This window comes from Anopheles funestus, chromosome 3RL, assembly GCF_943734845.2.
Source record: "Anopheles funestus chromosome 3RL, idAnoFuneDA-416_04, whole genome shotgun sequence".
Lineage (NCBI taxonomy): Eukaryota > Metazoa > Arthropoda > Insecta > Diptera > Culicidae > Anopheles > Anopheles funestus.
Window position 1 is genome coordinate 35,223,753 of NC_064599.1, and position 16,483 is coordinate 35,240,235.

At 42.8% G+C, this 16,483-nt stretch overlaps 4 protein-coding genes and 1 non-coding gene across 6 annotated transcripts in view; 2 read left to right on the forward strand and 3 right to left on the reverse strand.

Annotated features, from left to right (window-relative positions):
- The first annotated feature begins 446 nt into the window (after positions 1 to 446).
- LOC125771671 (trafficking protein particle complex subunit 11) lies at positions 447 to 6,293 on the forward strand. The gene is made up of 8 exons (XM_049442539.1): positions 447 to 2,444; positions 2,525 to 3,102; positions 3,189 to 3,340; positions 3,415 to 3,977; positions 4,063 to 4,888; positions 4,964 to 5,130; positions 5,203 to 5,511; positions 5,587 to 6,293. The coding sequence occupies exons 1-8, from the start codon at positions 840 to 842 to the stop codon at positions 5,605 to 5,607; spliced, it is 4,221 nt and encodes a 1,406-aa protein (XP_049298496.1). The 5' UTR covers positions 447 to 839; the 3' UTR covers positions 5,608 to 6,293.
- Positions 5,955 to 7,818, reverse strand: LOC125771692 (uncharacterized). Its single transcript, XM_049442619.1, has 2 exons — positions 7,610 to 7,818; positions 5,955 to 7,535 (listed from the first exon to the last, which is right to left on the reverse strand). The coding sequence occupies exons 1-2, from the start codon at positions 7,626 to 7,628 to the stop codon at positions 6,301 to 6,303; spliced, it is 1,254 nt and encodes a 417-aa protein (XP_049298576.1). The 5' UTR covers positions 7,629 to 7,818; the 3' UTR covers positions 5,955 to 6,300.
- A 216-nt stretch (positions 7,819 to 8,034) lies between these two features.
- On the forward strand, positions 8,035 to 9,237 carry LOC125771718 (charged multivesicular body protein 1b-2). Its single transcript, XM_049442656.1, has 3 exons — positions 8,035 to 8,235; positions 8,309 to 8,774; positions 8,854 to 9,237. The coding sequence occupies exons 1-3, from the start codon at positions 8,220 to 8,222 to the stop codon at positions 8,975 to 8,977; spliced, it is 606 nt and encodes a 201-aa protein (XP_049298613.1). The 5' UTR covers positions 8,035 to 8,219; the 3' UTR covers positions 8,978 to 9,237.
- Positions 9,238 to 9,456: 219 nt separating this feature from the next.
- On the reverse strand, positions 9,457 to 9,530 carry Trnan-guu (transfer RNA asparagine (anticodon GUU)). Its single transcript has one exon. It is a non-coding gene; the product is annotated as a tRNA-Asn (tRNA).
- Positions 9,531 to 11,115: 1,585 nt separating this feature from the next.
- The window catches only part of LOC125771705 (elongation of very long chain fatty acids protein 6), a 39,622-nt gene continuing 34,254 nt past the window's right edge, over positions 11,116 to 16,483 (reverse strand). For both annotated transcript variants that reach the window (XM_049442642.1, XM_049442641.1), the window contains exon 4: positions 11,116 to 15,641. In XM_049442642.1, the coding sequence (XP_049298599.1) occupies positions 15,014 to 15,641 (628 nt within the window). In that variant the 3' untranslated portion in view covers positions 11,116 to 15,013. The remainder of the gene's footprint in view (positions 15,642 to 16,483) is intronic.

Genomic DNA, 16,483 nt, shown 5'->3' on the forward strand with positions numbered 1-16,483 from the left:
AAGAACAAAAAAAATCATATTTTCTTCCGCGATGAACACGTGTCTATCAAGAAACTTTTACTGATACTATTTTTTCCAAGCAACCGCTTAACGGTCTTTTTGAAAATTGAATTTCCATTTGGTGGATTTTAACAAAAATTAGTCCTTTTTAAACTTAAAGATTTTTTTGTGAAAATTAAATTAAGTTGCATTGTTATTAAAAAATTATACTTGACTATTTTCCTTAAAATTTTGATCGAAAAAAAATTAAGTACAACTAAAACCAAATCAAAGGAACATTTTCTACGGCTGCAAACCATCATTTGAGCTTTTTATTAAAGTAGATTATAGTAGAATCCTTCGAAAAACAAAAATATTTTTATAATCTCATTATGGTTTGAAAATTCTTTGTTTTTTTCTCATTCAAAATGTCAATCCGGTTGACGGCCATCGTGGCCAAACGTGCGACCACAGTGCGCTTGTCATCTGCACGGTTTTTCTCTGCACTGTATTTTGCTTTTTATTGATAAAAGTTACTGAATCCGTGATTAGAGCAAGGAACCCTTGTTATCGGTGGTCGTTGCTGGTGCCGCCCTACAGACGTCGATAAAGCCTTCGACAGCAGTGCACAACGCCGCTGAAGTACACGTTATGCGGTACAATCATCGAATTCCGTGGCACAGCTGGTGATCCGACTCGGTGGCAGAGTGCTACAGCAGTATACAGTGCATTTCGGGGGTTCCCTTCCCATCCACGAAGTTCAGTTTCAGTTTCCTACACAGGTCACGAAAGTGAACTACCTTACCCTTGTTTTTGTACGCCCACACGAATCCACCCCGAACACCGGAAGGCAACACGGAATGTCTCTCGATGCGAGTGTACTCCCATCGGAACTGCTGACGACGGCTGCCCCGTTGGTCGGACTATCTGGGCTGGATGTGCAGCGCAATGCCGTGCACAAAACGATCTGGGATGCGTTCAACAATGCCAAAAAGCCGGACACTGAATCCATCCAGTATAAGTTGCTGCCACCGAACTACGAGTTTCCCGTCTCGAAACCCAAACACCAGTCCTACGAATGGTACACACCGAAGGGAATACTCAAGCGCAACTGGATGCTGAAGCACCTGCACGTGCTACCGGCGGTGGTGGTGCTGTTTCAGGACCTCGAATGGAACGATCCGAAATGGACGGAAAAGCAGCTCCAGTGTGCTGCCACGATACAGGTGCTAAAGAATTCGCTGCAGGGCCGCAACACTCGTATCGCCATAGCACTGTTGCAGCGCGGCAACTATCTGCAGCAGGGCGAAGATATGCTCGCGTCAGAACGGGCCGCCCAGCTAACGAGCAATTGCGACATAAATGCGAAAATGTTGTTCGTGCTTCCACACAACGATCATCTGATGGGACACATCTTCCGGCTACAGTCGGCATTTCTCGAGCTGGCTCAATCGTACTATACGCAGATGATGAAACAGATCCGCCTCCACCGGGATCAGCTGACCGATGCACACACGGTACTGAAGATACGGCATCAGTTTAAACTCGGCTTCATTTCCGAGCTAAAACTCGACCAATCAAATGCGCTGCGACACTACCGGCAAACGTACACGTTTCTGGACGATGTGCGAATCGTCGACACGAACTGTCTCGAGCTGAAAACCATTGCCGGGTTTGTCAATTACAAGATGTGCAAGCTGTTCTTCCGTCTGAACGCACCGAAAGACTCGATTTCGCAGTTTAAAAATCACATCCAAAAGTACCGGCAGCGGTCCGGCTTCAAGGAGTTGCTGTTTGAGCATTACGCCTGGTTAAGCGTACAGTACGGCGCATTTGCTGAACTGTTCTGTGACGCAGTGAAAAATGGACTTGCGCCGTTGCAAACGCAACATCCGGGTATCTACTTCCACAAGGCGGCCGAGTACATTGGGATGCGCAAGGAAGCTTTCCTGCAGTGTACCGCACTCGGTACGCCGGGTGCTTCGGAACTAGGCTCGATCAGCAATTCCGCCCTGTACAGCGATTTCTTCGGCATTCGGGGTAGCGTAAAGACGGGCGAACCCGTATCGGAACAACAGATTATCTGTTTGGTGCAGGATAATGAGAAAGCCTACAACCACTCGGGCGAAATTATTAGCCTGCTCGGGAAAGCGATGGCACAGTTCAAGGTGTACCGGTGTTTGCGGTTTCGCAAAAAGCTTGCGATCGATATGGCGGAAGAGTATCTGAAGAGCGGAGATCATTCGAAGGCCCTCACGCTTTACTCGCTAATGTTGACCGACTATCGGGTGGACAAGTGGTACACGATATTTACCCAGGTGCTGCTAAAAACGCTTCATTCTGCGTACTTGTCCGCATCGGTGCCGGATTTCGTAGCTTGCAGCATTGAAGCACTTTCGCCAAGGATCGCCATGGAAAAGCAGGATCGTATACTGATACTGGAAAACCTCTGGAAGGTGTTTCACGTATGTATTGCATATTGAAGGAACTTCGATTTCCTTTGTTTGGCAATTAATTTAAAATGTGCTGTTTTGTTTTCTTTTAGCGCGTTTCACCGGTTTCGAGTAGCTTGATAGCGCCCGAACTTTCCAACAGCTGGCAAACGGCTCTAACCACCTTTAACGCACCGATCAAGCTAGATCTCGATCGATTGAACGATCTAGTCGAGTGTCGGCTTACGTTCGAGAAGCGACAGATTAAGAACGATGAAAAGCTACAGCTACTGCTGTACATCCGCTCGCTTACGGAGGTTCCGCTGAAGTTGAAAAATTTCTCCATTCTCCTAACGGACCTCAAGTCAAGCAGTGTACGAATTAATGCGTCCCAGTACGCAGAGTATGCTGACCCTACCGAACATACCGAGAGCTCGAAAGCAATCGAAGAGTTTATTCTCGAGCCGGAAAAATGCTACCGTATACTGTTCATCGGAGATCGATACCTTTTCGCCGAAAGTGTCGACGTTCATATCTTTCGACTCGAGCTACAGATGGGTTCGGAAAATACGCACGCTGTGCTATCGGTGCGAGAGAAGCTCAACACGAGCAAACCGTTTAAATCGTACAATCCACACAAGGATTGTATGGAAAGCATTGGTGTTATAAGCTCGTGCTATATCATTCCAACGTGAGTTTTTTTTTGCGAAATGAGTGCAACTCTTTCAGGTGGGTTAAAAAGTTACTTACGATTGTGTTTTCCTCCTTTTGTATTAGCTTCCATCTGGGTTCACAAACTAAACCAACCAACCAACCGATGCTGACGAACGAATTCCATCAGGTAACGACGAAAATATTCAACCAGTCTGACCTTTGCCTACAGAACGTCGGTGTGAGCATCAGTGTACCGCAGTTGCTACGGAACAATGGTAACTAACACAAAACATCACATAATTTGGACTACGCCTACTGATTGATTATTTCCTATTTTCTCTTTTGTTAGTATTTTTGACAACCGATCTGAATCATCCGCTGCAGAAGATTCATTCCCACGTACAGATCGATATTGGCGAGCTGCAGATGCAATCGTCGACGACCGTTTCGTACTACCTCGCCAGCCTGGTAGCGGGCAACATAGAGCTGAAGCAGAAAATGTACTATCAGATGGAAAATTTACACCAAAGCAAAACGGAACCGCTAGGTGGCGGTCCGGCGGGAAGTACACTGAACGGTGGGAGCGGAACAATCGATTCACCGTCCACACCGAACAGCGAAAAGGAGGACCTAGCGAAGCTGCTGGCAAATGAGAAAAATCTGCAAAAGTACGTGAACAATCACAACGTTAAGATTGAATTTGTGCACGAAGACGAACAGGTGGTGCGCAAGATTAAGGAAGACACGGTGGTAGTGCCGTGTGTGGAAGAGATCAAGCTTACCGGCCGATTCTACACGCTTAGCCGGGAAGCACTTGGGCAGGCGTATCGGAATGAAGATTTTTTGCTGCGCATTAATGTGGAAATTAAATCGCCCGATCCGATCGATATACTCGAAACGCAATTTGTTAGTGTAAGTAGATGATTGATGAGTGTCCCTTTGTGATGAAATTTGCATCGGATTTCGTCTTACCTTTTTTTTTTGCTCTACTTTGCAGGATCATAATATAGTGGAAAAACCATACCAAGGTGGTGATACTATTTGCGGCAGTGGCTTAAGACCGGCGAGTCGGTTTGAGGAACTGAAGCTACTTAGTGCAACAAACTGTACCCGTGATTGGGTATCGCGCGGCGATTATCTTTCGAACGATACGCAGCTCGTGTTTAATCGTTCACGTTCGCCCGATAGTAGCGGTGGGTCAGCAGCAACGGCCTTACCGGCATCGAACCGACCGACGGAAGAGCAGTACAACAAAAACCTTCTCTCGAAACTGCCTACGAATGCAACGATAATCGGTAGCACTAGTGCACAGCTAACCAATCAGATGAACTTATCTCTAACCCATCATCCTTCACATGCTGCCTTGGCTGATACAACTACCGCGATCACAATGACGGACGCTGACGGTGCTGCTTTGTCACCTTCAGCAAAGGGAACTGGCAACACTGCCAACACCACCACCACCACCACTAGTATGACCACATCCACCGGGAGTGTAGAAGATTTCAAGGTGAAACCGCTCCCACTTAACGAGGCGTCCGCATTGTCATCCACCGCGTCGAAGCTAACCGGCGATGATCTGTCCGCGAAGAATGTAACGAAAACCATCTACAACCGGGCGCTCGATTGTGTGCAGCTTACGAACAATGATCGAAACGGTTTCATCAATGCGCACTACAATCGTCCCGAAGCGGGTGCAAATGTGGCTAGTGCGGCACAAGCTGCCACATCGTGGCCAATCTTTGGAATGTATTGCGTACGGTGGAGTCGCTCACGAACGCCAAACGTAGTGAATGAGTCGAAGTTTATTATCAATGGAATCGGTTAGTTTGGATGCGCCGTAAGGAGATTAATTGAATGTTTAATTAATAGTTTTGTGTGTGTGTTTTTTTTTGCAGAAGTCATCGATCCACCACTTAATCTGTATTGTTACATCGAGCAACGAATGTACGTACGGTTACCGATGACGTTACGCATCACGCTGCGTAATCCAACGCGTAGAATTCTTCATCTGCAAGCAATACTGAACAGTTCCGATAGTTTTATGTTTGCCGGTCATCGACAGGTTCGTTTCTGTCTGGAAGGATCTATTAACCGTGTTTCAACTTATTTTAATTATACATTTTTCCATCTTTAGTTAAACGTATCGATATTTGCGTACTCCACGTACGATCTGCTGTTTAATCTATGTCCACTGAAAGCCGGCTGGCAACCGTTGCCCGAACTACAGCTAGAGTATCAAAATTTTCAAACCGCAACACCCACCCCCGGTGGGGTAAGTATGCCCGGGACGCAAACGGTACCGGTTAAAGGTGCGGCAGATACGGCGACTGTTGCAGCACCACCCGTAGACGATGTGATAGTGGCGGACGGTATGGAAAGCCAGCGCAAGGCGGAGCTGGCCTCGCTTGTGCAGCGGTGGATGCCGAAAATGGTGTTTGTTCATGTAAGCAAAGCGCAGCAGGCGAGGGTGTAAACCGAAATGGGAAATAATGCTTTACTTTCTCGCAAATTTTTGCAGCCACCAACGAGGACACTGTGATCAACAACAATATATTAGTGGAGACAGGGAGCAGACGATTGGATATTTAATTTCAAACCCATCCCACTTATCTTTGTGCTCCGGTTGTGTGATTTGTCGTCGTAGTTAACCACGGGAAGCACGTTCCGTTTGAAGTAGTGAGTTTGAAATTTATTTAACTTCCGTATCCATTTGCCCGTTTTATGCACCGTGGGCATAAGAGAAACGATAGAGGACAGTGCGGATGTTAGGAAAAATGCTTCCTAAGTAATGTTTGTTGCTAAACAAACAACAACAAAACTAAAGAAGGGCATTATTAGAGTCGGCGTGTGTGTGGTATGGATGAGTTTTATAGAGAAAAGGTACGAATTGTTAACATGATTAGAGAGATAGAAATGGATAAAGTATCGGTATTGAAAGATTTATAGTTATGTGAGAAGTTGGCGTAGCTAATGAAGGGAGAAAACAAAACAAAAACTAACTGAAAAAGGGCGATAAAATGATAACGCTAAGGTGAGAACCGCGGTTTTGAAAGTGGCTAGTGGCAATATTTAAATCCGGTCTATTGGGATATATTGGTGTAGGAAAGCTATTAAGGAGATGAATTCTTTCGAATTCTTTCTCCCCTCAGTTCGTTTTCTTCTAGTGCACACACCGAACCCCTTGGCGAATAAAGGTGAATTCGATCATTTACATGAAAAGCGTGATGATGGTTTACAAGAAGTGTTTCAAATTCGCATAGTAAGGATCGGCCTTGGTAAATACGGCGGAAAGATCGCGCGCACGCCATATAGCTTCGTTAGACGTTTTGGCTATTCGTCTCAGCTTCTGTCGCAGTATGCTTGGGTCAGCTTCGAACTGTTGCGCTAGCACGATTATATTTCGATTGGTAAATTCAAGCGAAACTTCCGAACGATGTTGTACGGCAACATTTCGACGCTTGCTGCGAATGTTCGTCTGTATGCCACAATCCGTTGTGCCGACGGGACAGTTCTTCACTGTGTGAGGGATCGCTTGAGCGTTTTTAATACGAAGATCGAGAACATCTTCCACCTGTGGTGCGGTCAGTAGGTTCAGATTGGACTGTGCGCGTTCTTCAACTACTGTTTTGGGTGTTAATTCCCGTGCTGTGTTCTCCACTGTGCTCTGATTATTCTGTTTCGACAAATCCAACCAAGCGTTGCCGGTAACTATGGGGATTGCTTCGGTTGTTTCCGTAACCTGTGAGATCTCTTTCATTGGTTTCACTATGGATACTGATACTGGTACCAACAATGGATCTGACTTTAGAGGAGTTTCATTTTCCATCATTTCTTCCACTCGTTGTATCTCTTCATTAAAGTTCGGTATTAAATCGCTAATCACTTGAAGGGGAGATACTGTCGAGCGTCCTTCTTTCACCGGTATTGCTTCCAGCTCCATACTTGTACAGGACAGACATATCGATTGCAAAGATGTAGTATGTGGTACATCGCCATAATGCACTGGGGAACGTTCCATCTCGGCACATTTCTGTTCATACTCTGCCTGAAATCCATCTAGCAGCTTTTCTAATTCGGCCTCCACCTGGGCTTCGGTAGTTTGGTTGGAAATGTACCGTGCCAAAGCATTGTCCTGCTGATCGAACAAACTAACGGACGGCATCGGTTGGATTCCATTTCCGTTCGGAGCTTGCTGCTGGCTTGCAAACGTGACGTATTCTTCTTCCGGTGCCGTAACATTTGTTGCTGGCTGTTTGGTCGCAGTAGCTGATGATGGTGGTTTGCTTGGTGATTTTTTCCACACTTGCCGAAGACATTGGGAGACGGTTTTGTTGTCCCGCAAACGTTTGCGTGGTTTTCTTTTCTCTCTTATGGGTGTTTTTGGAAGCAAATAGTTTGGTCTTTTCTCACGAATTTTCGAACGAAGCGTTGGCACCTGCGACGATTCAATGAAATCCTCTTGCTCATCTGTTATGAGGGAAAGTGTTGGGATTAGTTTATACCCGAATATTACGAGGCATGGCAACAGCAATAAATTATACCTTCCTTGTTATTCTCCATCGTGCAGCAATCTAATTCTACCTTTCCAGAATTAGCTGCAGCTAAATTATTATCTTGCACGAGCACAGAAACCGTTATAAAAAGTATGCACCTCGTTGCGAAGTAAACTTGTAGTGCTAATTATTTCCGTAATTCAAGTGACAGTTTGCTGTTCCATGCAGCACAAACATACGGCGTTTCCAAATTCATATTGGCTGAAAAGAACATGAGCAGGATAAAAACTCATGCATTGATTTGGTAGATTTTTTTAAAGAATTACTTGTACTTGCTTTTCATGTACTTGTTTTTCTTGTTTAAACTTAAAACGCGTGCAATTGGATTCCAAAAAGCTCCCTGCAGCAAAACTATGTCGCCCGTTCTAGGCGACATTTATCGGCCAGCTGTCAATCGTCTGTCAAACGCCAATGTTTACAACCAAATACAATTGAAAACATACGAAATCTCGAAAGTGACTCACCCCTGAACCTTGCGGTCGTAAAATTGCGTTAATTTAATAATTAGTTCTCTTTCTTGGGAGATTAATCTTTGTTTAACTAGTTGTTCATAGCACTAAAATAGTAATCCTTAAAAGGATCTAAAACAGGAAACAAAATGTCAGCAATGGAGAGTGAGTATCCTTTTCAAAAACGCCACTAAATGTACCGAACAAACACATTCCTTAACATTTGTCCCTTCCGCAGAACACTTGTTTAATCTTAAATTTGCAGTAAAAGAGCTGGAACGTAACGCCAAGAAGTGTGAGAAGGAAGAAAAGGCCGAGATACTGAAGACAAAGAAAGCCATCCAGAAGGGTAACACAGAGGTAGCACGGATTCATGCCGAGAATGCAATCCGACAGAAGAGCCAATCGCTGAACTATCTGCGTATGAGCGCCCGTGTCGATGCAGTGGCCAGCCGCGTTCAGACTGCGCTTACGACGCGCAACGTTACCAACTCAATGGCAGGCGTCGTCAAGGCAATGGATGCGGCCATGAAGGGTATGAATCTGGAGAAAATATCCGGTCTAATGGATAAGTTCGAGTCACAGTTTGAAGATCTGGACGTGCAGAGCTCGTACATGGAAAATACCATGTCCCAGACAACGACCACGGCCGTGCCGCAGAACGATGTGGAATCGCTAATGCAGAGAGTAGCTGATGAAGCTGGGTATGGTGGCATTATCGTGGTATCTTCATTGTTAAACAAAACTCCTAACGTTTTCCTCCTCTTCTTCTTGGAATTTCAGCCTTGAACTCAACATGGAACTCCCATCGGGACCATCTTCGATTGCGATCGGTGCCTCAACGCAAGCATCCACCGAGCAGGACGAACTAACGGCACGCTTAGCACGTTTGCGACAGGCCGAATAAAGTGTTTGCCTTCTGGTTCAGCCTGCTGTGAACTGCCCGCAGTGCATTGCGTTGTGTTACTATCACCATGTATATTTTCTCTTCCCATTCAATGTTCTGAAAACCCAGTTTCCGCAACACTAAAGCCAATGGACGGTGTCACCTTTTTTGCAAAAAAAAAGTTCAATATGCTTTGAGTAATTCTCATGATTATTCGTTAAAACAAAGTAATAAATATTATGACCTTGGTCGATGAAATAAACCATGGTACGCACGCTTCATTGGATGATTTTTAAAAATAGTTATACGAAATACATTGAAACCCCTTCATTTAATCCGAACTGTAGAATTATTTAAAACAAAAAAACACGTATCTATTCTAAAAATCCGGTTTTTTGGCAAAAGAATTGTAACTCTAAAAACTGGTTAGAAATTATATAAAGAAAACAATAGATGACACCTCTCTCTAATCACGTATGCCAACAAACAAAAAACTTTCCCGCCCCCGGGTGGACTCGAACCACCAACCTTTCGGTTAACAGCCGAACGCGCTAACCGATTGCGCCACGAAGGCGATGAGAAACCTGCGCGTTAGAGCGAACCTGCTTCATATCGTCATTACCACCCTTACAGTTGGGCTTACAATAATCACACGTTTCTTATTCGTATCAACGTAATAAACTATTTTATCTGTAAAATTATACGCCTTTAATGTATGTATAATACGTAATTACACATAGCAGACACACCAATCAATCTCTAATGTAAACCATCAAATTCCACACCTCATTTAAAGCTCGACCACTTTCAACTGCGATGAACGATCTTTCAATCCGGTATGAGTTGTTGCAATTGTTAGATAATTATTTACATGTTTAAACCCTGATACACGTGGCAGTACTATTCTCAAACAACTTGCTTCCCGCGGTGTGTACTAGAAGTAAAGATTCCATTTAATAGAACAATATTTGCCCTTAGTTTGGTCATTCTAACCTCCGGAGCTAGTGGCTTTATGTTTACCCTTACATGGGTAAAAAACACAACCTCCTAAAGCACGTGACTACTACGGTCCCAACCAAGCAGTAGGTAATAGGCACATTAAATGTTCTATACATGAACAAATTGCAAAATATAAACGAATGAAATTATTGGCTAATGTCATCGATTGTTTTGTAGCCCTGCTTAACGATACCACATTGACGTCAAACCAAAGAAAGGAGTAACGAACATGAATCGAAAAGCTCTAGCGGTGGAGATGTACTTACGCGAAAAATGTGTCAGCCAAACACCAAAAAGAGGCTAGAAAAAAGCCACACTTATCGGGCACTTGTTGCGGGACGATACCTCTTGCAAAAAGGAAGTGGTTTTCCAAAGTCAAGCAGTAAAAAAAAAAATCTCCCTTTTTTGTACATGACGTCAATGTAATCGATGTATGAAGTAGTTCTTTGCGCTAACTCCGTTCGATGTCGCCGTTCGAAGTTCGTCCAGACAGCAGACAAAAAAGTAAGCAACCAACACAAACTCAAAGCAATGATGCGATTGAATCGATAATTTTAGTTCGCAAACTTTAAACTTCCGTTCTTTGACTTCCCTCCTCATTCCTCTTGCTGAAAGCAACACCGTCATGCACTTCGAAACACGCGTGAAGGTTAAAAGTAATTGCCCACAACGGGTGATCGTCGTTAGCCCTCGTGGTGTGTGCTGCTGCATTGATCACTTCAATCCACGATCAAACGTGAGGATGATAATTGAACTAAAATGAAGTGATTGTTTGCATCAAATCGTCAAAAAAAGCCCCCAAAGTTCGCTTGATTTAACCTTCTTTTTTTCGTCCTCTTTACACAATATTTAGCAAAAAAGAAGTTTTGTTTACAATTCCTCCACATTATTCTGCGCGTTGTCTTTCACGCATTGGAATCTTTCTTTCTTTTGCCTATACGCAAAGCATAAAGTTCAATTTTAATAGGTTTATTTTGATACAAAATGAACAGATTTTGTTTGTTTGTTTCATTCAATTGTTAATGTTCATGCCCTTTTTACTTTCCATCCCTTCCATTTCTAGGATGTGCACACGGAACGAGATGGAAATGGGAGCGCGCCATTTGCTGTGTTAAATTTGTTTGCTTTTTTTTCTTCTTTATTTGTGTTTGTCTCGAGCTCTCTGTGTGTTCATACTATTTTTGTGTTTTGTTTTTGTATTTATTTTGTTACTTTTTATAACTTTCTGTGTTGTTTTTTGGTACACCTTGGTGTAAACTGTTACCATGTACGTACTTGGGTTTGTTGTTTTGAAATGTTTCCATTTCAGATTTCTTATGCTTTTCTTTTTATCTTTCGAAAATGTAAAGGATATACAAACAACTAACAAAACAAAGTAAAGCGGATGAATAAATCTTCTGCTTATAATTCGATTGCGATCCATTACACTGTTGGCGAAGAACAATAATAAAATAGGTTTTATGTTCTTCCCATACTTTGTTCATTGCTTTGTTTTCTTTGTTTATACTGATTTCTTGACTTACTTTTATACAACATTATCTGCTATTTGTTACTGTTTTATTTTCCTCTTTTGTTTTGTTCTTGTTGTTTTAGTTAGTTTAGTCCAGACACACACGCACACACATCTGTACCTATATACCGTGTCATTTTGTTAACATTTGTGTTTTGTTGTTGTTTTCCGTTACATTGTTTTGTGTTAATTTCTGTTCCTTTGTTTTCATCATACTGTTTTGGTTAGTTCAAAGCACGAACGCAACCAATTGTTTGTATCTATTTTCTCATTATCTTCTTGCTGTGATTTATCTTCATTTTCTTTTCATTTTTTATAATTTTACAATATACTTCTGGAATGGACGAGAAGCGTTTTACTTCACATTAAGTGTCTAGGGTTGTTGTTTTGCCAGACTAAATCTCAACGTGAACGTTTTAACTCGCATTCAGGTTTTAATAACCGTCACACGATTGAAAAGCTGAACTGAGTGTTATGCTTATGTTGGCCAATCAAAGATGGAGTGAGCTTTATGAGTGGCAACAACACACACAAACGCATGGGGGTATTGCTGAGAATGCATCATTTAACATGAATTAATTAGGGAAAGAAAGAAATACTTCTGAACTGCGCGCTCCATTGGCGTTAAAACACATTTAAATCTGCCGAGCGCATGCACACACATCGATGCTAATGCGGCGTGAAAATTGCTTAATTTTATATCTTTATACACCTAAACTGCATGCCCATTTAACGTATGCTTTGCGCGAACAAGAATTTAAAGTAGAAAACGAAACCCACGAAAAACCTACCAGGAAACGAGATAAACATTGTTTATCGAACTGTGTTAAATGCACGCCCATCGTGGGCGCTCTCCTTGCCCGCTTATATGTATGTATGTATATGCTAGGAGCCGGCCAAAGTGAAGCAATATTTACAGGATACTATACGTTTTAATACACACGCAGACACTCCTCTCTTCTAGGATGATTCACAATCAATGTTTACATTTCAGTGGCTTAATTTCATATCAACTCTAGCAAAGAATGTAACGGAGCGATGTGATCATTATCCGGCGCTGTTTTGTGGATAAACTTTAAATAAATTATTTACATCACATTCTGGGTGTGTGTTTGTGTTTGTGAGCATGCTTTTATGATTCTCATTCTCCATCCCACTTATTATTTTAGTAAACGATTTCAGTAGAGAAAACATCTCATCATCCCTCATCTGTAGCTGACACAAGCAGAGTAAACCACTTTCGAACCGTTTTAACAAACCTTCACCATACAGCAACAAGCGGGAGGACAAAATGGATGCTGTGAATTGAGCAGAGCTTTTCTGTGATAGGCAGAAGGTTTTTGTTTTTCTCGTTCGCAGTTCTTTTTCTATACATGTTGTGTGTGTGTATGTGTTTTTTTTTGCTTTATTGTATTTTGTTTCATTTATTTTCGATCAACCGTTTTTTTTTTTGTTTGTTTTTGTTTGCCAATGGAATGATGTGTGGTTTTGTGACTAGCAGGAAGAAGTTCATCGTTTTAAATGCTACGAATCTCCGTGTGGTTGTATTCCTTTTTGGGATATTTTCGTTATTCTTTTTTTTACACATTTCTTGCTGTTCATTTCAGTTAAATCACTGTACGCAATAGGCAATCAAGTTCAAGTTTTACGTTGCGATTTTTTTTGTTGTTGTTGTGTGGTTTATTATTATTATAAATAAGTTCGAAAACAGTCTTTGCGCAGATGTTTTGTTTCTGTTGTTCGTTTTGTTTTGTTTCGGTACTCTTCTTTGTTCTTTCTCTCTTGTTTTTCTCCCATTCTCACGTGCCGTGTTTACACCGAGCACTCGCGATACAACTAATTCATTAGCCATGTCGGTAAATTAGCCTGCCTGCCTGCTTCTCTCTTGTCTCTCTCTCTCTCTCTCTCTCTCTCTCTAAGCATGGGGTACGGCGGGTGGGCGATCCCACAACCCAAAACTCTAAATCGCTAGCATTCCTGATTTGGAGGCTTCATTCACATCTTAACCCGCGCCCATTCACCTAACAAAAGGGGAAGAGAGTTTCTTTTTATTTTACTTTGTTCGATCACTTTCATCCGATCAACCTGTCACGATCGTACCACTCTTTTCCTCTCGCTTACATAATTCTATATGTAAAAGATAGTATTACACATTCCGACTGTGACAGGCTGCAAAAAGGAAAACGGAAGGGGAACATAAACGCCTCTACTTAAACGTTACATCTCCTGCCCTACTTACTACTTACTGATCGCTCACACCTTTCGCTTTCGTTTCCACATTTCCTTTACACAACTTCTACAAAATTTATCCAATACATACAATTATCTTCCGGAAATGATACAACAGAGAAGAAACAAAAACAAACAAGGAAACTCATATATTTATATAAACACAATAGTGTAAAGGTTAGCTACCATATTAGATGTACACACTAAACGCTAAACACAAGCAATCCCACCCCGTTCCAGCCCCCGAAAAAAAAATAATAAAACACACAGGACGACACACAAATTAAGCGTGCACCAATGGTGTTGCAAGTAACTTTCGTACAGTTTCTGCTCTCTAAAGAAGTAGAAAGAAAAAAAAAGTCGTCACTCGTAAGTTAGAAGTGATAGCATAATAGCGGTTCGTCCTTAAATCATCGTCAGTTTTTATGTCTCTTTCATTCTCCTCTGCTCTATAACATTTGTTTCAGTTTTTAAGGATTCTGTTTGCCGGAGAAGTATTGCTTTTGCCACTTCCCATCATTGACTTTTTTGTGTGTTTATGGTTTTTTTTCTCCTCTCCTTAGCAATATGATGTTTTAGTGTGCAAAACAAAAAACAGAAGAAAAAAAAAACAAACCAACTAAACTTAACTAAACCGCCTCCAGTAGTATAATTTGCACCTAACGTTTGTTCACTGTCGTTCTCCACTTCTTCACTTTCTTTTTACCAGGAATGCTAAAGTTTTTATCCTATTTTGGTTTTTTTTTTCCTTCAAGCAAGTAATGTTTTACACTTTTTGGAAATAACATTATCGTTTTATGTGTGCTTTTGCCCCCCCCTGGCGCCTGCTTATCATCAAACAAGATGGCGTTTGTTATAAGATTTTTGCAGGCGATTAAAGGGTGATAAATTATAGCGCTCGGTAGTAGTAGTAGCAGTAGTTGCAGCAGCAGTTGCGGTAATAGTAGCAACACACGGTGGCAGCTTTGCGACCACCAAGGTTTCTGTGTTTGTTTCTTTTTTTTCCCCTAGCTGGTTCATCACAGTGGCAGGAATCTTGTCACCTGAGTAATGGCACAACATACACGCACATGATGTGCCAGTGGAATTGTGCTCCAGATCGGTCTACATCCTCACCACCGTTAAGCCAGTTTGAAACGGAATGCAGGAAAATATAAAAAAAAATATTGCAATGCCACTACACCACCATCGGGCTGCATCATACAGGCTACCGAAGCGCAGTCGGCAGAAGACCAAAAGGTTTTTGGTCCGCTTCGATGCGATAGAGAAGAAGTGTTTGGAGACGGGTCGGTTCTCGTCCGTACGCCGGGGCGTGGCGCTTACTGTGCCTTAATCTTGTTGTTAGTCTGTCCGGCAAGCAGCGACTGGACGTCCGATTTGCCCGTCAGGTTGCGGCTATCGATGTACTGGCCGTTGGTGGCGGTCGACGAAGCGGTCACCTGGATCGGTCGCTTGCCCTTGCGCGCATTCGTCGAGAGGTAGGTCTTGTAGAAGAAGCGAGCAAACAGCACAAAGTAGCTAAAGTACATCGCGATCGATAGCTTGATGTTCATCTCGGAGATGTTGCACGAGTTTTTGCCGGCCGTCTGCAGGAAACCGTGAGCCCAGATGTTGATCGCACACCCAACCACCATCTGCGTAAGCTGCAGCGTCGTGATAAGCATCGCGATCGAGCGCGGTGGCTTAAAGTTGAGGGCACGCAGCGCGTAGTAGGAGTACATGACCGAATGGACGCAGTAGTTCATCACGATGAACCACCGGGCGGAGGCGGTATACTCGGTGTAGGAGAACCACGAGTACATCAGCACCGTGATGTGGTGGTACCAGTGCAGGAAGATGAGCGGTTGCTTCCGCAGCACGATGAACACCGTGTCGCCCAGTTCCGGTAGCTTTGAAAGCACGAACAACCATGTCCAGAAACCACTGACACGGTCGTGTTCAATAAAGCTGTAATGAGAACACAGAGCCGGGTGTTAGAAAGATCGTGAAACGGAAAAAAGATCGACTTAGGGGGTGAAAAAATGAAACCTAAAGAATATTGGAACTGCAGCAGAGAAGAGTAGAAAAAAAACTGCCTAACGCTTTCTTTCTTTAATGATTGATTAATTAACGCACCCACAGGGGCTTTAATACTGCCCTCTATAACACACCACAGGAAGCAAATGGGAAACGAAATTAAGTATGTCTACCGAACCGCTCGGTGCGTGTCTCAGGTTAAATCAATCTACATAGAAATGGTTACGGCGAACGGTGGTACCGGCTGTCTAGCCCCCACAATGTCACACCAAGCCGTCCACTAGACTAGTAATAAAGGAGAACCAACAAGTCTGGCAACTTCCACAGCTCCATTTCCACACATCAATGCTGTCGTCACCAACTTGTAGGTCGGCAACATATGAAAAAAAAAAACACATCGTAAGCAACCTGATTAATCGCAACAGGCAAACCAGAACGGTTTTACCAACGCGAAATGACGTACGGACACTTATTTGCTCTCGGTATTGTTTTCTTACGAAGGGGAGCTATATTTAGACGTGAAGGTGCTGTTGCATTCCGTTTTGTCCATTCTCCGTTTGATTCGTTGGCAATCGTATTTGATTAAGAACATACCTGTTTCAAAAATGTCATTTACTAAGGTGACGATGTCTCTTTTTTTAATTTATTTATAATTGACTAAACCTTTCTTATGTATGGTTTTGCGAATCCCCAAATAAAGTGTAACGCTGTGTAACGCATACTGTTTCGGTCCGATCGATCGCGATCAACTCAAGCGTTTAGCGAAAACAAAT

Coding starts and splice junctions, on each gene's coding strand:
- LOC125771671 (XM_049442539.1), top strand. CDS start 840: ATGTCTCTCGATGCGAGTGTACTCCCATCGGAACTGCTGACGACGGCT. Junction 3,978..4,062: donor TCGAAACGCAATTTGTTAGT/GTAAGTAGATGA, acceptor TCTACTTTGCAG/GATCATAATATAGTGGAAAA. Junction 5,131..5,202: donor TGTTTGCCGGTCATCGACAG/GTTCGTTTCTGT, acceptor TTCCATCTTTAG/TTAAACGTATCGATATTTGC.
- LOC125771718 (XM_049442656.1), top strand. Junction 8,775..8,853: donor AGAGTAGCTGATGAAGCTGG/GTATGGTGGCAT, acceptor TTGGAATTTCAG/CCTTGAACTCAACATGGAAC.